This window comes from Lepidochelys kempii, chromosome 10 (genome assembly GCF_965140285.1).
Source record: "Lepidochelys kempii isolate rLepKem1 chromosome 10, rLepKem1.hap1, whole genome shotgun sequence".
Lineage (NCBI taxonomy): Eukaryota > Metazoa > Chordata > Testudines > Cheloniidae > Lepidochelys > Lepidochelys kempii.
The window spans coordinates 85,087,271-85,106,667 of record NC_136389.1 but is presented as its reverse complement, the minus strand read 5'-3'; the positions used below and the strand labels follow the sequence as shown (position 1 = coordinate 85,106,667).

Genomic DNA, 19,397 nt, shown 5'->3' with positions numbered 1-19,397 from the left:
CATCACCCAGCAAGTTGTTCAATTGTTAATTACTTCGACTGTTGGCAATTTACACCCTTATTTCTAGTCTGAATTCCTCTAACTTCAGCTTCCAGCCACTGGATTGGGATATGCCTTTGTCTGCCACATTGAAGAGTCCTCTACTATCACGAGCCTTTTCCCCGGGCAGTTACTTGCAGATAGTGATCACGCCATCAAAAACCTTCTCTTGGAAAAACTAAATAGATTGAGCTTATTTTTAGTTTCTCACTGTAAGCCAGGTTTTCCAGACCTCAAATCATTCTGAACCTCTCCAATTTATCACCAACATCCTTTTTAAAGTGTTGACACCAGAACTGGACACAGTGATCTGTAATGGTCTGCATATAGAAGTAACAGCACCTCACCTACTTGATATTCTCTTGCTTATGCATCCAAGGGATTGCGTTTGTTCTCTTAACCAGTGCAAGGCCCTGGAAATTCATGTCCAGCTGGTATCCACTAGGACCTGAAGTCCCTTTCAGAGTCACTGCTTTCCAAAATACTCCCCATTCCTAGAAGCGTGACCCACTACATTCTTTGTTCCTACATGTGTGACTTTCACATTTAGCTGTACTAAAATGCATGCTGTTCAAAGAAGCCCAGCTTACCACACGATTCAGATCCCTCTGTAGAACTGACCCCACCATTATTTACCTTTCCACCAATTTCTGTGACCCCTGCAAACTTTACTAGTAATTATTTTATACTTTCTGCTAGATCACAGGTAACGATAGTGATTAGCACCGAGTAAAGAACAGATCTGAGGGACCCCACTTAGAATGCCCTCACAGAATGATTCCCCATTTACAATTTCTTTTTGAGATGTAGGAGACAAATTCTGAACCCATTTAATATGGGCTACATTGGTTCTGTACAGTGTTAATCTTTTAATCATGTCACATGGGACTAAGCCAAGTGCCTTACGGAAGTTTAAGTATATTATCTCAAAACTATTTCCTTTGTCAACCAGACTTGTAAGCTCATTAGAAAGTGATATTGGGTTAGCTACTTCCCATAAAATCATGTTGACTGGAATTAACTAACTAATTCTTTACCGATTTCATCCCGTATCGGCCTTTCCACATTTTCCCTGGCTCAATGTTAGGCTGTCTGAACTAGAACCACTCAGTTCATCCTTTTTAATACTAGCACATTAGGTTTTTCCAGATTCAGCAAGACCTGGGATGGCTCAGTCCCAGATTGACATGTCATTAGAGGAAGTTTTGAAACAAAATTGATAAATTAAATAATAAGTTACCAAGACCAGATGGTATTTACCCAAGCGTTCTGAAGGAACTCAAATGTGAAATTGCAGAACTATTAACTGTGGTTTATAACCTATCATTTAAATCAAATGTACCAAATGACTGCAGGATAGCTTATGTGACCCCAATTTTTAAAAAGGGCTCTAGAGGTGATCCCAGCAATTACAGGCTGGTAAGTCTGACTTCAGTATCAGGCAAACTGGTTGCAACTATAGTAAAGAACAGAATAGTCAGACACGTACATCAACATTATTTGTTGGGGAACAGTCAACATGGTTTTTGTAAAAGGAAATCATACCTCACCAATCTACTAGAATTCTTTGAGGGGGGGGTCAACAAGCATGTGGACAAGGGGGATCTAGTGTACTTAGATTTTCAGAAAGCCTTTGACAAGGTCCATCACCAAAGGCCCTTAAGCAAAGTAAGCTGTCATGGGATAACAGGGAAGGTCCTCTCGTAGATCAGTAACTGGTGAGAAAAGATAGGAAACAAAGGGCAGGAATACATAGTCAGGTTTCAGAATGGAGAGAGGTAAATAGTGGTGTCCCCCAGGAGTCTGTACTGGGAAAAGTACTATTCAACATATTTTTAAGCAATCTGGAAAATGGGGTAAACTGAGGTGGCAAAATTTGCAGATGATACAAAACTACTCAAGACAGTTAAGTCCCAGACTGAAGAATTACAAAGGGATCTCACAAACCTGGGTGAGTGGACAACAAAATGGCAGATGAAATTCAATGTTGATAAATGCAAATGCACAGTGGAAAACATAATCCTAACTGTACATATAAAATGATGGGGTCTAAACTAGCTGTTACCACTCAAGAGAGAGCTCTTGGAGTCATTGTGGAGAGCTCTCTGAAACCATCCGCTCAAATGTGCGACAGCCATCAAAAAAACTATCAGAATGTTGGGAATGATTCAGAAAAGGATTGATAATAAGATAGAAAATATCATATTGCCTCTCTATAAATCTGTGGTACACACACATCTTGAATACTGTGTGCAGATGTGGTCGCCCCATCCCAAAAGAAATATATTGGAATTGGAAAAGGTTCAGGAAAGGGCAACAAAAATGATTAGGGGTATGGAACAGCTTCTGTATGAGGAGTGATTAATTAGAATGGGACTTTTCAGCTTGGAAAAGAGATGACTAAGGGGGGAATATGATAGAGATCTATAAAATCATGACTGGTGTAAATAAGGAAATGTTATTTACTCCTTCTCATAACACAAGAACTAGGGGTCACCAAATGAAATTAATAGGCAGCAGATTTAAAACAAACAAACAAATGGAAGTATTTCTTCAGACAACACATAGTTAACCTGTGGAACTCTTTGCCAGACGATGTTGTGAAGGCCAAGACCATAACAGCATTCAAAAAAAGAACTAGATAAATTCATGGAGGATAGGTCCATCAATGGCTACTAGCCAGGATGGCCAGGGATGGTATCCCTGGCCTCAGTTTGCCAGAAGCTGGGAATAGATGACAGGGGATGGATCACTTGATGATTACCTGTTCTTTTCATTCCCTCTGGGGCACCTGATATTGGCCATGGCTGGAAGACAGCATACTGGGCTAGATGGATCTTTGGTCTGACTCAGTATGGCCGTTCTTATGTTACCTTTCCGTAATCCTCCTCGCAGAACTTGGCATCCTTCTGCATGATTTCATGCAGCCGTGCCTTCACTCTGTGCTGGCAGCTGCTGAGGGAGTCGCTATCACTGTCCAACAGCCCATTCATATTGGCACTTTTTACCATTTGTACCAAGATGGGGGTTAGCTCTCCCTCCAGAGCCAGGAGACCCTAGAGCAGAACAGGAGAGGATTTCAGCTCAGTAGAACACAAGCCAGCACACTTTCTAGCAAATTTCATGACTAGTTTCTCCTTCAAGTCACCAAATGAAATCCTAGCTGTTGAGGATGGTTTTAACAGTGTTTAGGAAAGTGCCAAAGATTCTGTCAGTGCAATAAGAACTGTTGTAGGTTTTGGCTGGAGCAGTCCTTGGCTGTTTACTGCACCCTTGAGTCACTGACTTCTAAAGGGGTGGAACCATTTATACAATGAAAGCTCCTTGCAAATCAGATTCCAGAACACACTAGGATTTCCCATTTGTCTGAGTGGTGTCCACAGACACTCCCAACCTGATCCCTACCCCACACTGTCATTTGGAACATTTCACTGCCCATTTACAACCAAGTGGTTACCAGAGAGACAAACCTTAAACCAGGGGTGGCCACACTTACTGAGTCTCCGAGCCTCATATGACAATCTTCAGAAGTTCGAGAGCCGGGGCATGCCCGCCAGGGTTCGGGGCTTCAGCTCCCACAGGAAGCGCCCCCTGGGGTTTGGGGCTTCAGCAGGAGTGGGGCTGAAGACTCAAGCTCTGGCAGACTCTCTCTGTGGGGCTGAAGCCCTGAGATCAGAAGCCCCTAACCCCACCACCCCGCCACAGGACAGAACCCCCGAGCTCCCGCCCAATCTGGTAAGCAGAGAATGGAAGGAGGGGCTCTGTGAGTCGCATTTTAACTGTAAAAAAGCCACATGCAGCTCATGAGCCACAGCTGGCCACCCCGCCTTAAACTAAGCAGTCCTCTGAGAAACAACCTTCTAAGCAACAAATACCTAGACGCATACAAATGGCTCTGGCATCATGCATACCCAGGATACCAGATGAATAACTCCCCCAGGGATCTGACTGATTCATTACCAGGCTTCAGCTACTGCTCCAGTGCTGTCAAACGCAGCAGAAATAGGAGGGTCATATTGCACTACCAGTGCTGTCCCATGTAAACGTACAGTCTCTGTGAAGTGTGGACAGTCTCAGACACGCCCACTAGAACAGCAAAGAGGTTACCCACAGGAGAGCTCACCCTGCATATCACCTGGGCCTGCTTTAAAAGGAAAATCATTATTGAGACCTATCTAGTGAAGTTTTGTAGCAGCTCCAGATGGTGTAGATCCTTTGCTGCTGGCCATCAGCCCTACAGCCAAGAACCACCTCTGGGTTATCTGGGCTGCAGCAGACATGGCTGTGAACTGCGCAGATGCCATAAGAGAGGAGTCACCTTTGCAAAAGCTGCTGCTGTCATCTGAACCCTGCCCTCATCTGAAGCATAGATCTTGAGGTCATGACGGTAGGTGCTATGCAGTCTGAGCAGGCCACACCCTGGGAAGCCAGCATAGTCACCTGGAACAGAGAGCAGAGACTCAAACACAACTTTCAAATACCAACAGCTGTCAGCTGCTAGGATCTGTCGGAGTTAAATGCACCTCCAAAACTCTACTCCTTTAGGGAACAGATACATTCCTGAGACAGTTACAGTTCTCTGCAAAGTTCAGAAACATACACACTTACTCAGTCTTTGGGTTTGCACAGAATGCAACTGTGGTAGGGAAGGCCCTGGCACAGGCTGAAAAAACAGGCTAAGAGTTCTACTGATCCACTGCAGGATGGGACCGATCCATGTAGTCCTAGCTGGACTGGGCCAGGGAGCAGAGAAATCATCATATCCAGGAAGGGTTGGTGTCAACAAGTTACTGCTATTAGAGTGGGTCCTTGTAGTGAGGCGCAGGGGCCTCCCACTGAGCAAAAGGGAACCCACTACACAAACCCACTACAACCCTTACTTACTTGCAGGGAACAAACCCCCGAGTCAGTGATTAGGGGCTAAAGAAGACACCTGGGTACTCAGAGCCATTCCTATTGACAGCCCATTACTAGCCCCTGAACGACAAACTGCAGGGTCAGTTTACCCAGTGTCATCAGGGGAGCACCCCTGTCTCTACTAGAGCCTCGGGTGGGTGGGTGGGGGGGAGGGGAAATCACATACTGTATGACTTGAGTTGCAAATAAAATCTTCTCTTCCTGGGTCTGGTTTATTAACAGACTAAATTAACTTCTATTTGCATTACAAACCCCTTTCTGTTCATGCCTGTCCTCTGTCTTCCACAGCCCTCTTTCTAGGGACAGTGACTAGTCATTACTAAAGCTGCAAGTCTGTCATGGAAGTCAAGGATTCCATGACTTTCCGTGACTTCTGCAGTGGCTGGTGCTAGCTCAGGGACTGTGCAAGCCGGGCAGCCCCAGGGCCAGTAGCAGCAGTTTGGGTGTGTGGGAGGGGGCTCAGGGTTAGGGGCAGGGGTTGGGGAGTGCAGGGGGGGTGCTTACCTTGGGCTGGGGGGCCCCCCAGCTCCCACTAGCATGAACCCTCTGCAGCTCCTAGATGGCAGAGGGGTCTCCACGTCGTACACTGTCTGCAGGCCCGTCCCCATAGCTCCCATTGACTGTGGTTCCCAGCCAATGGGAGCTGCGGCAGCCGGCACTTGTGGCGGGAGCAGTGGAGACCCTGCCGCCTAGGAGCTGCAGGGATGTGGAGCCAAGTAGGAAGCCCCTGCCAAACTCTCCCCCCCCCTCCCCCGGGACCGGTACCAGCAGGGGTCCCAGGCCACACGCCACAGCCCAGCTCCCCCCTCCTCCGACATCTGCTGTAGAACTGATAAATGAAATTGTTCATAAGAAAAGTTTTATGAATGAAACAACATTCATTCATAAAACGGTCACCCCAATAACTAGCTAATTGATGATTAAGATGCTTGTTAAGAGCCATAGCTGTTCAGCCAGCTGCCCTTGTAAATTTCACTTTCAATCCAATTGCTGCTTAAATCACTGAAACTTGCACTATTTCAACATTATAACTTCCGCTCACTGTTTGCCATTCATTATACTTGTCCATATTGTAACTCAAACTCCATTTTAAAATGCTCACTCCATTTTGTAAAAGCCTGCTGCAACCTTCATTTTGCAAAACCCTGATGTAATCTTATTAGTTTAGATGTACGAATGAGGTACGTATGGAGGATGGAATCAAACTCCAGCCCCAGCCCGTCCTGATGAAATAAAGTGTAAACAACAATGGCTGAAGATGCAGACAACAGCCTTGACAAAGCAAGAAGAGTCCACCCTAAAAAGAAAAAGAACAAAGGTACGACTGAAGGAACATCAAAGCCAGGTCCCAGGCTGAAAGTCATGTCTGCAATTGATGGGTGATCAATCACACCGAACCCAGAGGCGTCGTGACACAGCAAGACCTATAGACTCTGGATTCAAACTAAAGCCTACAAAAAGGATGGCTGAGATGGAAGACTTTGGAGGGTAACATTCTGCTGCCAACATCGAGCAGCATCAGTGCATGCCCGACAGAGACCCAGCCCTTCCTCCTGCCTGGCTTTCCTGGCCAGTTAGCCACCACAAGCTACGATCCCAAGCCGCGAACTCAAGCTACGTTCAGGACTGGTAACTATCCAGCAGGTGTAGAAAATATAAATTGTGTGTGTGTGTGTTACACACACACACAGAGAATATATAAGAAAAATTAGGTATGAGCTAGTGGTTATAGATCAAATTGTCAAATAAACGTGGCATTTTTGCCTTGTTCCCTAAAATGATACTGTGTAGTTTTGCCTGCATAACACCGTGGGGGTCCCGTCCCACCCCCCGAGCACCCGCGTCCCTCTGGCCAAGTTTTAGTCAGGGCAGGTATTTTTAGTAAAAGTCATGGACAGGTCACGGGCCCATGAATTTTTGTTTACGGCCCGTGATCTGTCCATGACTTTTACTAAAAATACTCGTGACTAAAACATAGCTGTAGTCATTACATCTCTTGGCTTCAGGGGTCCACCATAGCACCAGGCAGTCCCTGCCCCTCTCACCAGCTTCTGACCATATATGCACTCAGACTCCACACCCAGGTCCTTGCCAGCAAAAACCTAAGTGCCACTGCTGTTCCCGTTGGGTCACACGGTGGAGACACAACCTGCTCTCCCCCAGGTCTCATTTTGAGTACACATCAGGACCTAGCTTTTATTTTTTTCCCTTCTTCTCCCTGCAGGGCTTGCTCTCTACCTACTCATGTAATTACACACATTTCCTAGGCACTACACATCAGAAAGCCTGCTCTTAAAGGAGACAACACTGTTACAGGATGAGAGGCAGAGAAGAGATGCCAGAATCAGTTACATACTCTAGTTGCAACAGCATAGCCCTTATTGTCTCCAGGTTTGTCTGGCTCCCACTGGTTCCCATTATACTGTAAACTGCAGCACTATGTATATTTAAAGACTTCATAAACTACAGCAGCGAAGCAGCAAGGCTCTTGGAAACAGCATGCAAGCCTGCACATCAGAACAAGAACGGCAAACATCTCACTGTGCAGGCACATGAAGATACCTTGTGCACACAAAGCTGGAGCCAGCCAGTCCGAAGTCAAGCATTTCTAATGGACTCTCAGAGTTTAAGGCCAGAAGGGACCATTAGATCATCAAGTCTGACTTCCTGTATATATCTCAAGCTACCCCTGCACGGAACCCAATAACTTGTGCTTGATGAAAGCATCTTCCAGAAATGTACCAGTCTTGATTTGAAGACATCAAGATTTGGAGAAACATAGAAGAGTAAGACTGGAAGGGACCTTGAGAGGTCATCTAGTCCAGTCCCCCCCATAGACAGGGCTATGTAATAACTAGACCATCCCCGACATGTGTTTGTCTAACCTGTTTTTAAAAAACCTCCAATGACAGAGATGCCACAATTTGTTCCAGTGCTTAACTACCCTGACAGTTAGGAAATTTTTCCTAATGTCCAACCTAAACCACCCTTGCTGCAATTTAAGCCCATTGCTTCTGGTCCTAGCCTCAGAGGTTAAGGAGAAAAATTGTTCTCCCTCCTCCTTGTAATAATCTTTTATGTACTTGAAAACTGTTGTCATGTCCCCTCTCAGTCTCCTCTTCTCCACAACAAACAAACCCAATTTTTTCAAGCTTCCGTCATAGGTCAGGTGTTCTATAGCTGTAATCGTTTTTGTTGCTCTTCTCTGGACTTTCTCCAATTTGTCCACATCGTTCCTGAAATGTGGCGCCCAGAACTCCAGTTGAGACCTTATCAGCACAGAGTAGATCGGAAGAATTACTTCTCATAACTTGCTTACAAGACTTCTGATAAACACATCTCAGAATTATGTTTGCTTTTTTTGCAACAGCATTACTCTGTTGACTCACATTTAGCTTGTGATCCACTATGACCCCCAGGTCCATTTCCGCAGAACTCCTTTCTAGGCAGTCATTTCCCATTGTGTATATGTACAACTGATTGTTCCCTCCCAAGCAGAGTACTTTGCATTTGTCCTTATTGAATTTCATCCTATTTACTTCAGACCATTTCTCCAGTTTGTCCAGATCATTTTAAATTTTAATCCTATCCTCCAAAGCACTTGCAACCCATCCTAGCTTGGTATTGTCCGCAAACTTTATACATTTTAAAAAAGGCTCCAGAGGCAATCCTGGAAATTACAGGCTGGTAAACCTAACTTCATTAGGTTGAAACTATAGCAAAGAACAGAATTATCAAACATACAGATGAACACGATTTGTTGAACATGGTTTCTGTAAAGGAAAATCATGCCTCACAAATCTATTACAATTCTTTGAGGGAGTCAACAAGCATGTGGACAAGGGACATCCAGTAGATACAGTGTACTTAGATTTTCAGAAAGCCTGTGACAAAGTCCCTCACCAAAGGCTGTTAAGCGTAGTAAGCAGTCGTGGGATAAGAGGGAAGGTCCTCTCATGGATCAGTAAGTGGTTAAAAGACAGGAAACAAAGGGTAGGAATAAATAGTCAGTTTTCAGAACGGATCTCCTAGGGATCTGCACTGCGGCCAGTGCTGTTCAACATATTCATAAATGATCTGGAAAAAGGGGTAAATAGTGAGGTGGCAAAATTTGCCAATACAATACTACTCAAGATCGTTAAATCCAAAGCAAACTATGAAGAGCTACAAAGGGATCTCACAAAACTTGATTAGTGGGCAACAAAATGGCAGATGAAATTCAATGTTGATAAATGAAAAGTAATGCACACTTGAAAACATAATCCCAACTATATCTATAAAATGATGGGGTCATAATTAGCTGTTACCACTCGAGAGAGATCTTGGAGTCATTGTGGATAGTTCTCTGAAAACATCCACTCAATGTGCAGCAGCAATCAAAAAAGCTAAACAGAACGTTGGGAATCATTAACAAAAGGATAGATAATAAGACAGAAAATATAATGTTGCCTCTATATAAATCCATGGTACGCCCACATCTTGAATACAGTATGCAGACTTGTCGTACCATCTCAAAAAAGATATATTGGAATTTGAAAAGATACAGAAAAGGGCAACAAAAAATGATTAGGGGTATGGAACAGCTTCCATATGAGGAGAGATTAATAACACGGACTTTTCATCTTGGAAAAGAGACGACTACAGGGGGGGATTATGATTGAGGTTTATAAAAGCACGACTTGTGTGGAGAAAGTAAATAAGGAAGCGTTATTTACCCCTTCATAAAACACAAGAACTAAGGGTCACCAAATGAAATTAATAGGCAGCAGGTTTAAAAAACAAACAAGACAGTTACTCACCCTTTTTGTAACTGTTGTTCTTCAAGATGTGTTACTCATATCTATTCCAGTTAGGTGTGTGCATGCTCCGCGTGCACGGCTGTCGGAAGCTTTTCCCTAGCAGCTACCCCGGCTGTGGAGCCCCCTGGAATGGCACAGATATGGCGCTCTATATACGACCTGACCCCCACTTCAGTTCCTTCTTGCCAGCAGGTGGGGGGTGGGGGGATGGAATACGTATGAGGGATGAGCAACACATCTCGAAAAATTATTACAAAAAGGGTGAGTAACCATTTTTTCTTCAGGTTTCAGAGTAACAGCCATGTTAGTCTGTATTCGCAAAAAGAAAAGGAGTACTTGTGGCACCTTAGAGACTAACCAATTTATTTGAGCATGAGCTTTCGTGAGCTACAGCTCACTTCATCGGATGAAGTGAGCTGTAGCTCACGAAAGCTCATGCTCAAATAAGTGAGCTGTAGCTCACGAAAGCTCATGCTCAAATAAATTGGTTAGTCTCTAAGGTGCCACAAGTACTCCTTTTTTCTTCGAGTGCTTGCGCGTATCTATTCCAGTTAGGTGACTTCCAAGCCTTACCTCGGAGGTGGGGTCGGAGTCAAGGTATAGCTGACCGAAGTACCGCTCTGCCGAATGCCGCATCATCCCAAGATTTATGGATGATGACGTAGTGCAACGTGAAGGTATGCACTGAAGACCACGTGGCAGCCCTGCAGATTTCCTGGAGAGGTACATGGGCCAGGAAGGCTGTCGAGGAGGCCTGCGCCCTTGTGGTGTGAGCTGTGATGGCAGGCGAAGGAACCTTCGCCAAGTTATAACAAGGGTGTATACATGCCGTGATCCAGGAGGAGATCCACTGGGAAGAGACTGGCAAACCTTTCATCTGCTCTGCTAAGGCAACGAACAACTGGGTTGTCTTGTGGAACGGCTGTGTGTGGTCAATATAGAAAGCAAGCGCCCTCCTGACATCCAGTGAATGCAGCTGCTGTTCGCGGGGACTGTTGTGTGGTTTTGGGTAGAAAACCGGGAGGAAGATGTCCTGGCTAACATGGAAGCGGGACACCACTTTGGGAAGGAAGGCCAGATGAGGCCTAAGTTGCACCTTGTCCTTATGAAAGATAGTGTACAGAGGCTCAGATGTAAGAGCCCGCAGTTCAGACACGTGTCATGCCGAGGTGATAGCCACCAGAAAAGCAACCTTGCAAGAGAGGTAGAGAAGTTAACAAGAAGCTAGAGGCTCGAAGGGAGGGCCCATGAGGCAGGAGAGGACTAGGCTGAGGTTCCAGGCCAGAATAGGGGACTTCATCGGGGCATGTATCTTTTCCAGACCTTTCAGGAAACGACCCATGATGGGTGTGCGAACGCCGAGCACCCAGAAACATCCGGGTGGAACGCTGAGATGGCCACGGGGGATGGACCTTGAGGGAACCAAATGCCAGATGCTGGTCCTTCAGGTAAAGAAGATAATCTAGGATACAAGGGATGGGAACCTGGAGTGGAAGCGCCTGCCTTTGGGCACACCAGCTGGAGAACCTCTTTCATTTCACCCTGTATGTGGCTCTAGTAGACGGCTTGTGGCTCTCCAGAAGCACCTGTCTCACCGGGTCTGAGCAGGCGAGCTCTGCCTGGTTCAGCCACAGATCCTCCAGGCCACGAGGTGGAGCAACTGAAGGTCCGGGTGAAGGAAATGACCGTGTTTCTGTGAGATGAGGTTGGGAGTGAGAGGTAGCCATACCAGTGACCGGACCGAAAGGTCAATGAGGGTGGGGTACCAGCACTGGCGAGGCCAAGCTGGGGCTAACAGTATGACTTCCGCTTTCACAGAATATCAGGGTTGCAAGGGACCTCAGGAGGTCATCTAGTCCAACCCCCTGCTCAAAGCAGGACCGATCCCCAATTAAGTCATCCCAGCCAGGGCTTTGTCAAGCCTGACCTTAAAAACTTCTAAGCAAGGAGATTCCACCACCTCCCTAGGTAACACATTCTAGTGTTTCACCACCCTCCTAGTGAAAAAGTTTTTCCTAATATCCAACCTAAATCTCCCCCACTGCAACTTGAGACCATTACTCCTTGTTCTGTCTTCTGCTACCACTGAGAACAGTCTAGAACCATCCTCTCTGGAACCACCTCTCAGGTAGTTAAAAGCAGCTATCAAATCCCCCCTCATTCTTCTCTTCTGCAGATTAAACATCCCCAGTTCCCTGCGGACCTTGAGAAGCACCTTGTGGATAAGCGGGAATGGCGGGAAGGCGTATAGCAGTTGACCAGACCATGGAATCATGAACACATCTGCAATCGAGCCTGGGCTGTGGCCCCTGAAGGAGCAGAAGGCTGGGCACTTCATGTTGGCTCCCATGGCGAACAGGTCGATTTGGGGAAACCCCCAGCTGCGGAAGATGGAGTGGATGATGTCTGGACAAATCAGCCACTCGTGTGAGGAAACGTCTGCTCAAGCTGTCTGCCAGCATGTTCTGAACGCCCAGCAGGTATGAAGCCTGGAGAGGGATGAAGTGGGCTAGACAAAAATCCCCATAGTAGGAGGGCTTCCTGACAGAGAAGAGACCATCAGGCTCCGCCTTGTCTGTTTATATAAAACATGGCCGTGGTATTGTCCCCATCAGTACCACTATGCAGTGGCCCTGCAAGCAGGACAGAAATGCTTGGCAGGTGAGGCAGACTGCCCTGAGTTCTTTAACGTTGATATGCAGAGCCAGTTCCTCTACCTGCCACAAGCCCCGAGTTGTCAGGCTCCCGAGATGCGCTCCCCAGCCCAGCGTGGACGCATCCCTTACCAGAGTCAAAGTGGGCTGGGGAGGGTGGAAAGGAACCCCAGCATCTACCATGAGGGGGATCTAGCCACCAATGGAGGGAATCGAGGGTGTGCCTCAGGATGGTCAGCACCATGTCCAGACTTCAGGGCCACCCGTTGGAGGAGTTCCTACAGGGCCCTGTAGTCCATGGGTGGTGGTCCAGATGTGGAAGTACCTGTCACCGCCTTGTCAGGGGACGATGAGGAATAAGCCAATGGCAGGACCAATTCCATGACAGCCTCTTGATCCTCCAGAACCGGGTCCTCCTGAATGCTGGGTGTAGCATCCACCAGGGGAATGTGGGGTTGGATCCGGGTCCTGTGGTGGGCAGCTGAGGGTTGCCTCAGGGAGGCGAGACCCTGAACGGAACGATGGAGGGACGCCAGGAGGGGCACCTTGGGCCTGATAGTACACCCAAGGGGTCCAAAATTGCCACTGGGACTGCCAGTAGGCGCCAAAGCATCCTGCCTTAGGCTCCCCGGCCCTGATCTGTGCACTTCTGATGCCCCCAATGCCCTGCCTGATCTGAGGGAGGGTGATCTCGAGTGTGACGGCCAAGGGGGAGCGGTGCTACACTGCACCAGGGAGGCTCTCTCCTCCAACAGATGGGATGGGTGCCAAGAAGGGTAGCAAGGTCCGGATGGTGACAGGTGGCGCTGCACAGGGAACGACAGTGGGATGTGGAGCACTGCTGGGAGGTTGAGCAGCGCCACAACTAGGAGCTTCGCCTTGGTGTGGGACGGTGCCGCGATGTAGAGCGATGTGGAGATCAAGGCCGGTGCTGAAGTGGGGAGCGGTGCCAGGAGCGGGAGGTGTGCTGCAAGCAGGACTGGTGCCGTGCTGGGGAGCGGTGCCACAAGGTGGAGCGGCACTGGGATGGCGTGTGGTGCCGTTGCATAGAGTGGTGCCAGTTCATCGAGCGATGTCTGGAAAGCGCAGGCTGAGGTTGGTGTTGTGAGCGGTGCCATGAGGTCACAGATCAGGACCTGGACCTCGAGCAGGACCACAACCTGTTCACCGACAACCACCTTGAGCAGGAGCAGCTATGAGGGTCAGGACTGCAAGACCAGTGCCGCGAGTCGGACCAGCATGGGGTATAGGTGCGATGCTGGGACTCAGAGCAGTGCCAAGATCCTGATCGGGGAGCAGACACCACTCAAGGTAGTGGAGGTCTCGAAGTTGGAGACTCGGGTGCTGTCATCTCAATGAGCCCCCTAGTGGCTTTGAAGGTGTCTGGCATGGAAGGCATCATGACCTCCCGCACCTGCAGCTGCGGTGAGTCCAAGAGCACAGGGCTTCCTGGGGAGACCAGGGCCTGTGGGGGTTGAGCCCGGCCCAAGGGTCTGTTGGCCATAGGCCCATGTCCCGCACTGTCCCCTGCCTGGGGTGCAGTGTCTGTGACAGGCCGCTGCGGAGACTTGCCCTGTTTCTTATGGGCACCTGGTGAATGAGAGCGGTGCTGGGGTGAACCCTTTTGGGGCCCAGGAGACCACTGGCCCCTGGGTAGGCATGCAGAGTCCTTTTTTGGTACCATGGATGGCACCACCAGAGGAGCACTCTGCACCAAGGTGCTCGGGGCCGGGTCCTGCTGCAGACGGAGGGCTGACTCCATAGGAGTTGTTTTAAATCAAATGTCCCTCTCTTTCCTAGTGCGAGGCTTGAAGGCCTTGCAGATCTTGCACTTGTCTGACTGATGGGCTTCTCCCAGACGCTGGAGGCAGGAGTCGTGGGGGTCACCCGTGGGCATAGACTTGAAGCAGCAGCTACAGGGTTTGAAGCCCTGGGATGGCATGCCCTGGAGCCCTGCGGATGCATTGGAGGGGAATTCCCCCCAACCACTAACGACTACAATTAAAAACTAAGAGAAGGATTAACTAACAATGGGTAACTATACACGAAGATAAGCAGAAGAGCTAGGGATTAGTGGGACACTTGTGAGCAAGGGACCACCCTGTTCCAACAACTGTCACTGGTGGTAAGGAGGAACTGAAGGGGGGAGGGAGTCAGGCCAGCAGGATCGTATATAGAGCACCACATCGGCACCATTGCAGAGGGCTCCACAGCCGGCCTGACGGGTAGCTGCTAGGGAAAAGGTTTCCAACAGCCATGCATATACACACACACCCCTCTATCTACCTACCTGGAATTGATATGAGCATGCACTGGAAGAAGAAAGGAAGGAAGTATTTCTTCTCACAATGCAGTCAACCTGTGGAACTCTTTGCCAGGAGAAGACTCTCTGCCATTGTGAAGACCAAGACTATAACAGCGTTCAAAAGAACAACTAGATAAGTTCATGGAGGGTAAATCCATCCATAGCTATTAGCCAGAATGGGCAGGGATGCAAAACCATGCTCAGAAGTGTGCCCTAGCCTCTGCTGCCATTAGTTGGGAATGGGCGACAGGGGATGGATCACTTGATGATTACGTGTTCTGTTCATTCCCTCTGAAGTACCTGGCTTTGGCTGCTGTTGGAAGACAGGACACTGGGCTAGATGGACCTTTGGTCTGACCCAGTATGGCCATTTTTATGTTATGTTAAGCGTATTCTCTATGCCATTTTCTAAATCACTGATGAAGAGATTGAACAGCAACAGAGCAGGACCAATCCCTGCTGGACCCCACTCAATATGTCCTTCAAGTTTATCAGTGGTTCACAGTCAATTACCCTCTGGGAACAATTTTCCCACCAGTTATGCACCCACCTTATCCACTACTTCCCCCTTGACACTTTGTTTCAATGGTTAATCACCCTTACTACTAAACAAAAATTGTCTGATTTCTCATTTGAATTTGTCTGGCTTTAGCTTCCAGACACTGGTTCTTGTTCTGCCTTTCTTGGTTACATTAAAGAACCCTGTAGATCAAGTCATCACTCAGTCTTCTTCTTGATAAGCTAAACAGAATGAGCTCCTTAAGTCTCTCACTGTAAGCCATTTTCTCCATCCATCAAATCATTTTTGTGGCTCTCTTCTACACGTCCACCAATTTTTCCATTATTTTTTAAATTGTGGACACCGGAACTAAATGCAGTGTTCCAGTATCAGTCTCATCAAGTCTATATACAAATGTAAAAATCACCTTCCTGCTCCTACTTCCCTCTTTATACACCAAAGAATCACATTAGAATCACAGGTTTCAGAGTAGCAGCCGTGTTAGTCTGTATCCGCAAAAAGAAAAGGAGTCCTTGTGGCACCTTAGAGACTAACCAATTTATTTGAGCATAAGCTTTCATGAGCCACAGCTCACTTCATTGGATGCATCCGATGAAGTGAGCTGTGGCTCATGAAAGCTTATGCTCAAATAAATTTGTTAGTCTCTAAGGTGCCACAAGGACTCCTTTTATTAGAATCATAGATCAGGGTTGGAAGAGACATCAGGAGGTCATCTAGTCCAATCCCCTGCTCAAAAGCAGGACCGATCCTCAACTAAATCATCCCTGCCAGGGCTTTGTCAAGCCAGGCCTTAAAAACCTCTAAGGATGGAGATTCCACCACCTCCCTAGGTAACCCATTCCAGTGCTTCATCACCCTCCTAGTGAAATAGTGTTTCCTAATATCCAACTGTAACGATGCTAGCTTTGGTGGGACCTAACTGAGGGTACCAATTCAGGACAAATTGCTGAGAGCAGGGCAGTTACAGCCCAAGGCTGGGGTTCCTTTGCACACCAAGGCAAACCAAACCAGCCAGAGAGAGAGGACTTTGGTTTTACCCCACTGGCTAACCATAAGTCATACAAGCAATTACCTTACACACTCCAGTTCCTCTGTATCACCACCAGTACCACTTGTTATGTGGATGAATGGTTATGAAAACCAATACCCCAGTAAAAGAAAAAAAGGTTCTCTTGATCCTAAAAGACTAAGCCCCAGACCAATATACAAGTTAGATCTTACCCACATATCATCCTGTTGCCAATCCTTTAGAATCTAAAATCTAAAGGTTTATTCATAAAAAGAAAGAAATATAGTTGAGAGCTATAATTGGTTAAATGAAATCAACTACATACAGTCATGGCAAAGTTCTTGGTTCAGGCTTGTAGCAGTGATGGAATAAGCTGCAGATTCAAATCAAGTCTCTGGAGAACATCCCCAGCTGGGGTGGGTCCTTCAGTCCTTTGCTATAAACTGAAGCGCTGAACAAAGTTCCTCCAGAGGCAAGAAACAGGTTTGAAGACAAAATTGAGGTGATGCCACAGCCTTTTATATCCTCTGCCCTGTGTACGATCACAGCAGCAAGATGGAGCCTGGAGTCACGTGGGCAAGCCACATGTCCATGCATGACTCTGTTCTTTAAAGGCAGAGGCCATTGTTTACATGTTAGTTTGAACCTTCCCAGGAAAGCTCAGATGTGGATTGGCGTCTCCCAAAGTTCACTGTCAGTTAAGTGTTCCTTGATTGGGCACTTACTAAGAACAGTCCCTTCTCAAGAAACTGACCTTCACTGAGGCTACTTAGAATCAAAACTCATTGATATACAAGTACGTAGCCAATATTCATAACTTCAACTACAAACATTATACACCCATACAGATAGCATAATCATAATCAGCCAATTATAACCTTTCCATAGACACCTTACACGACAACCTTTGTACAATATTTGCTGCAAATATATAACAGTGGTTGCAACAATTATCTATACAGTCACTGGTTATGTCAGTAACGTCACACCCCCAATGCAAAATTGATGCAGGAAGGGATGACAAACATCACCGACTGCATCCCAAGAGCTCCCCATTCTTGGTTCTGTCTCACTACAGCTAGTATTGGGGTATAACAGAAATGGCTTATCAAAACCATGTTCAATAGCATGATTTAATCTTTTTATAAACTCAAGGTAAAACTTGAGTAGACTAATACTGGATTGGATCTGCTCTTGCAGCATGGTTTCTGTATGTCTATGTGATCTTGCCAAGAGCTACAGAACGTAACTACTTTATCTACACAAACTCTGGAAAATGTTTGGAACCCAATCAATATGGAGTCAATGTAGATATTAAATGTTGTTCATAGTACAGGAATCTTGGCATTTAGCCGTGAAAGCAATATGGTGGCGTGCCTCAGTTTCCCTTTTCATACAGCACATTAGGTTTGGAATGTCTTTTCTCCTGTGAAAAGTTCCAAGACTGTTTACAGGCACTAAACATCAGCATTACAAGGCCTTTTAACATGTGTTTTTATGTATCTTTTAACATGTTCAAGGGATCTTCCAAAAGATTAGGCACACTGTACATTCTTACAGTTCTTGGTAACAGCAATACATTAGTTACAAAATTTACCATTAGCAATAGCAACAAATCCATTGCAAGTGTCCATTTACAATCATTTTTGTCATGACACACCTTTGGCTCAATACCATTGGTGTTTTGGCATTTTAGGGTTAATCTGTGGCTTCCTTTGCCAAATTAAGTTTTCTTTTTTCTCCTTGTCCTGTAGGATCAAACCCTGATTTCTCTTGCTTAACAGAATTTACTGGCTGATTGGGTGTGCTTTTTGTGCTAACAGCTATTAGCAAGTATCAGAGGGGTAACCATGTTAGTCTGGATCTGTAAAAGCGGCAAAGAGTCCTGTGGCACCTTATAGACTTAGGCCTGGTCTACACTGGGCGGGGTGGGGTGGAATCAATCTAAGATACGCAACTTCAGCTACAAGAATAGCGTAGCGGCCGCTCCCCCATCAACTCCGCTTCTGCCTCTCGCTGTGGAGGAGTTCCGGAGTCAACGGCAGAGCGAACGGGGATCGATTTATCACGTCTACACTAGATGCGATAATCGATCCCCGACAGATTGATCACTACCCGCCAATCCCGCGGGTAGTGTAGACATGGCCTAACAGACGTATTGGAGCATAAGCTTTCGTGGGTTTAGTCTATAAAGGTGCCACAGGACTCTTTGCAGCTATTAGCAAGTCTTTCCTCTTCCAGTCAGTCAGGTAATCTGCATCAACACAAACACTAGCTTTTAAATTCTCAGCTGCTACCAATTTCAAGGCTGGACTTTGTCTTAAAGAGATACCACACAAATCCAAAGAGTTTGAGAGAGAGAGAGAGTTTGCTTGCTTTCCCCTGCATCCTTAAGCATTCAGCCAGAAAAACTGTTCTGCTCTGAAACACCAGTAACCAAGTCTGTCCTTAGACCCTGAAGCACAGACTGCTCACTTAAAGAATTAGCATGGAGACATTCCTGTTCCAACACCTTTGTCTTTCCAACAACCTGGCCAAACACAGCCACTTGGTCATAGGGCTGTTTAAATTCCTTAACAGCTTTTACTCCATCTGAGACCTTCTTAAAGCTATCCACACGGGATCTTTCAAAAGGAAAGTCAGTAGATCCATTCACAACAGAAAATTTCTAGCAGTTAGGAACTGAAACTTCCTTGATCAACTTACTTTTACACCCTTCAGCTACAGCAAACTGCTTGCACAGATATCAGATAACCTTTCAATAGACACCTTACACAACAACCTTTGTACAATATTTGCTGCAAATATATAACAGTGCTTGCAACAATGATCTATACGGTCACAGGTTATGTCAGTAATGTCACACCAACCTAAACCTCCCCCACTGCAACTTGAGACCATTGCTACTTTTCTGTCATCTACCACCACTGAGAACAGCCGAGCTCCATCCTCTTCGGAACCCCCCTTCAGGTAGTTGAAGGCTGCTATCAAATCCCCCCTCACTCTTCTCTTCTGCAGACTAAACAAGCCCAGTTCCCTCAACGTCTCCTTGTAATTCACGTGCACCAGCCCCCTGATCATTTTCATTGCCCTCCGCTGGACTCTCTCCAATTTGTCCACATCCTTTCTGTAGTGGGGAGCCCAAAATTGGATG

At 46.7% G+C, this 19,397-nt stretch overlaps 1 protein-coding gene across 11 annotated transcripts in view; it reads right to left on the bottom strand.

Moving 5' to 3' along the window:
• Positions 1-19,397, bottom strand: part of PPIP5K1 (diphosphoinositol pentakisphosphate kinase 1) — a 153,532-nt gene that overhangs the window by 105,299 nt on the left and 28,836 nt on the right. For 10 of the 11 annotated variants that reach the window (XM_078854702.1, XM_073304631.2, XM_073304633.2 and 7 more), the window contains 2 exons: positions 4,358-4,479; positions 2,913-3,095 (listed from right to left, as the gene is read on the bottom strand). In XM_078854702.1, the coding sequence (XP_078710828.1) occupies positions 2,913-3,095; positions 4,358-4,479 (305 nt within the window). The remainder of the gene's footprint in view (positions 1-2,912; positions 3,096-4,357; positions 4,480-19,397) is intronic. The other variant, XM_073304632.2, reaches the window with a different exon arrangement.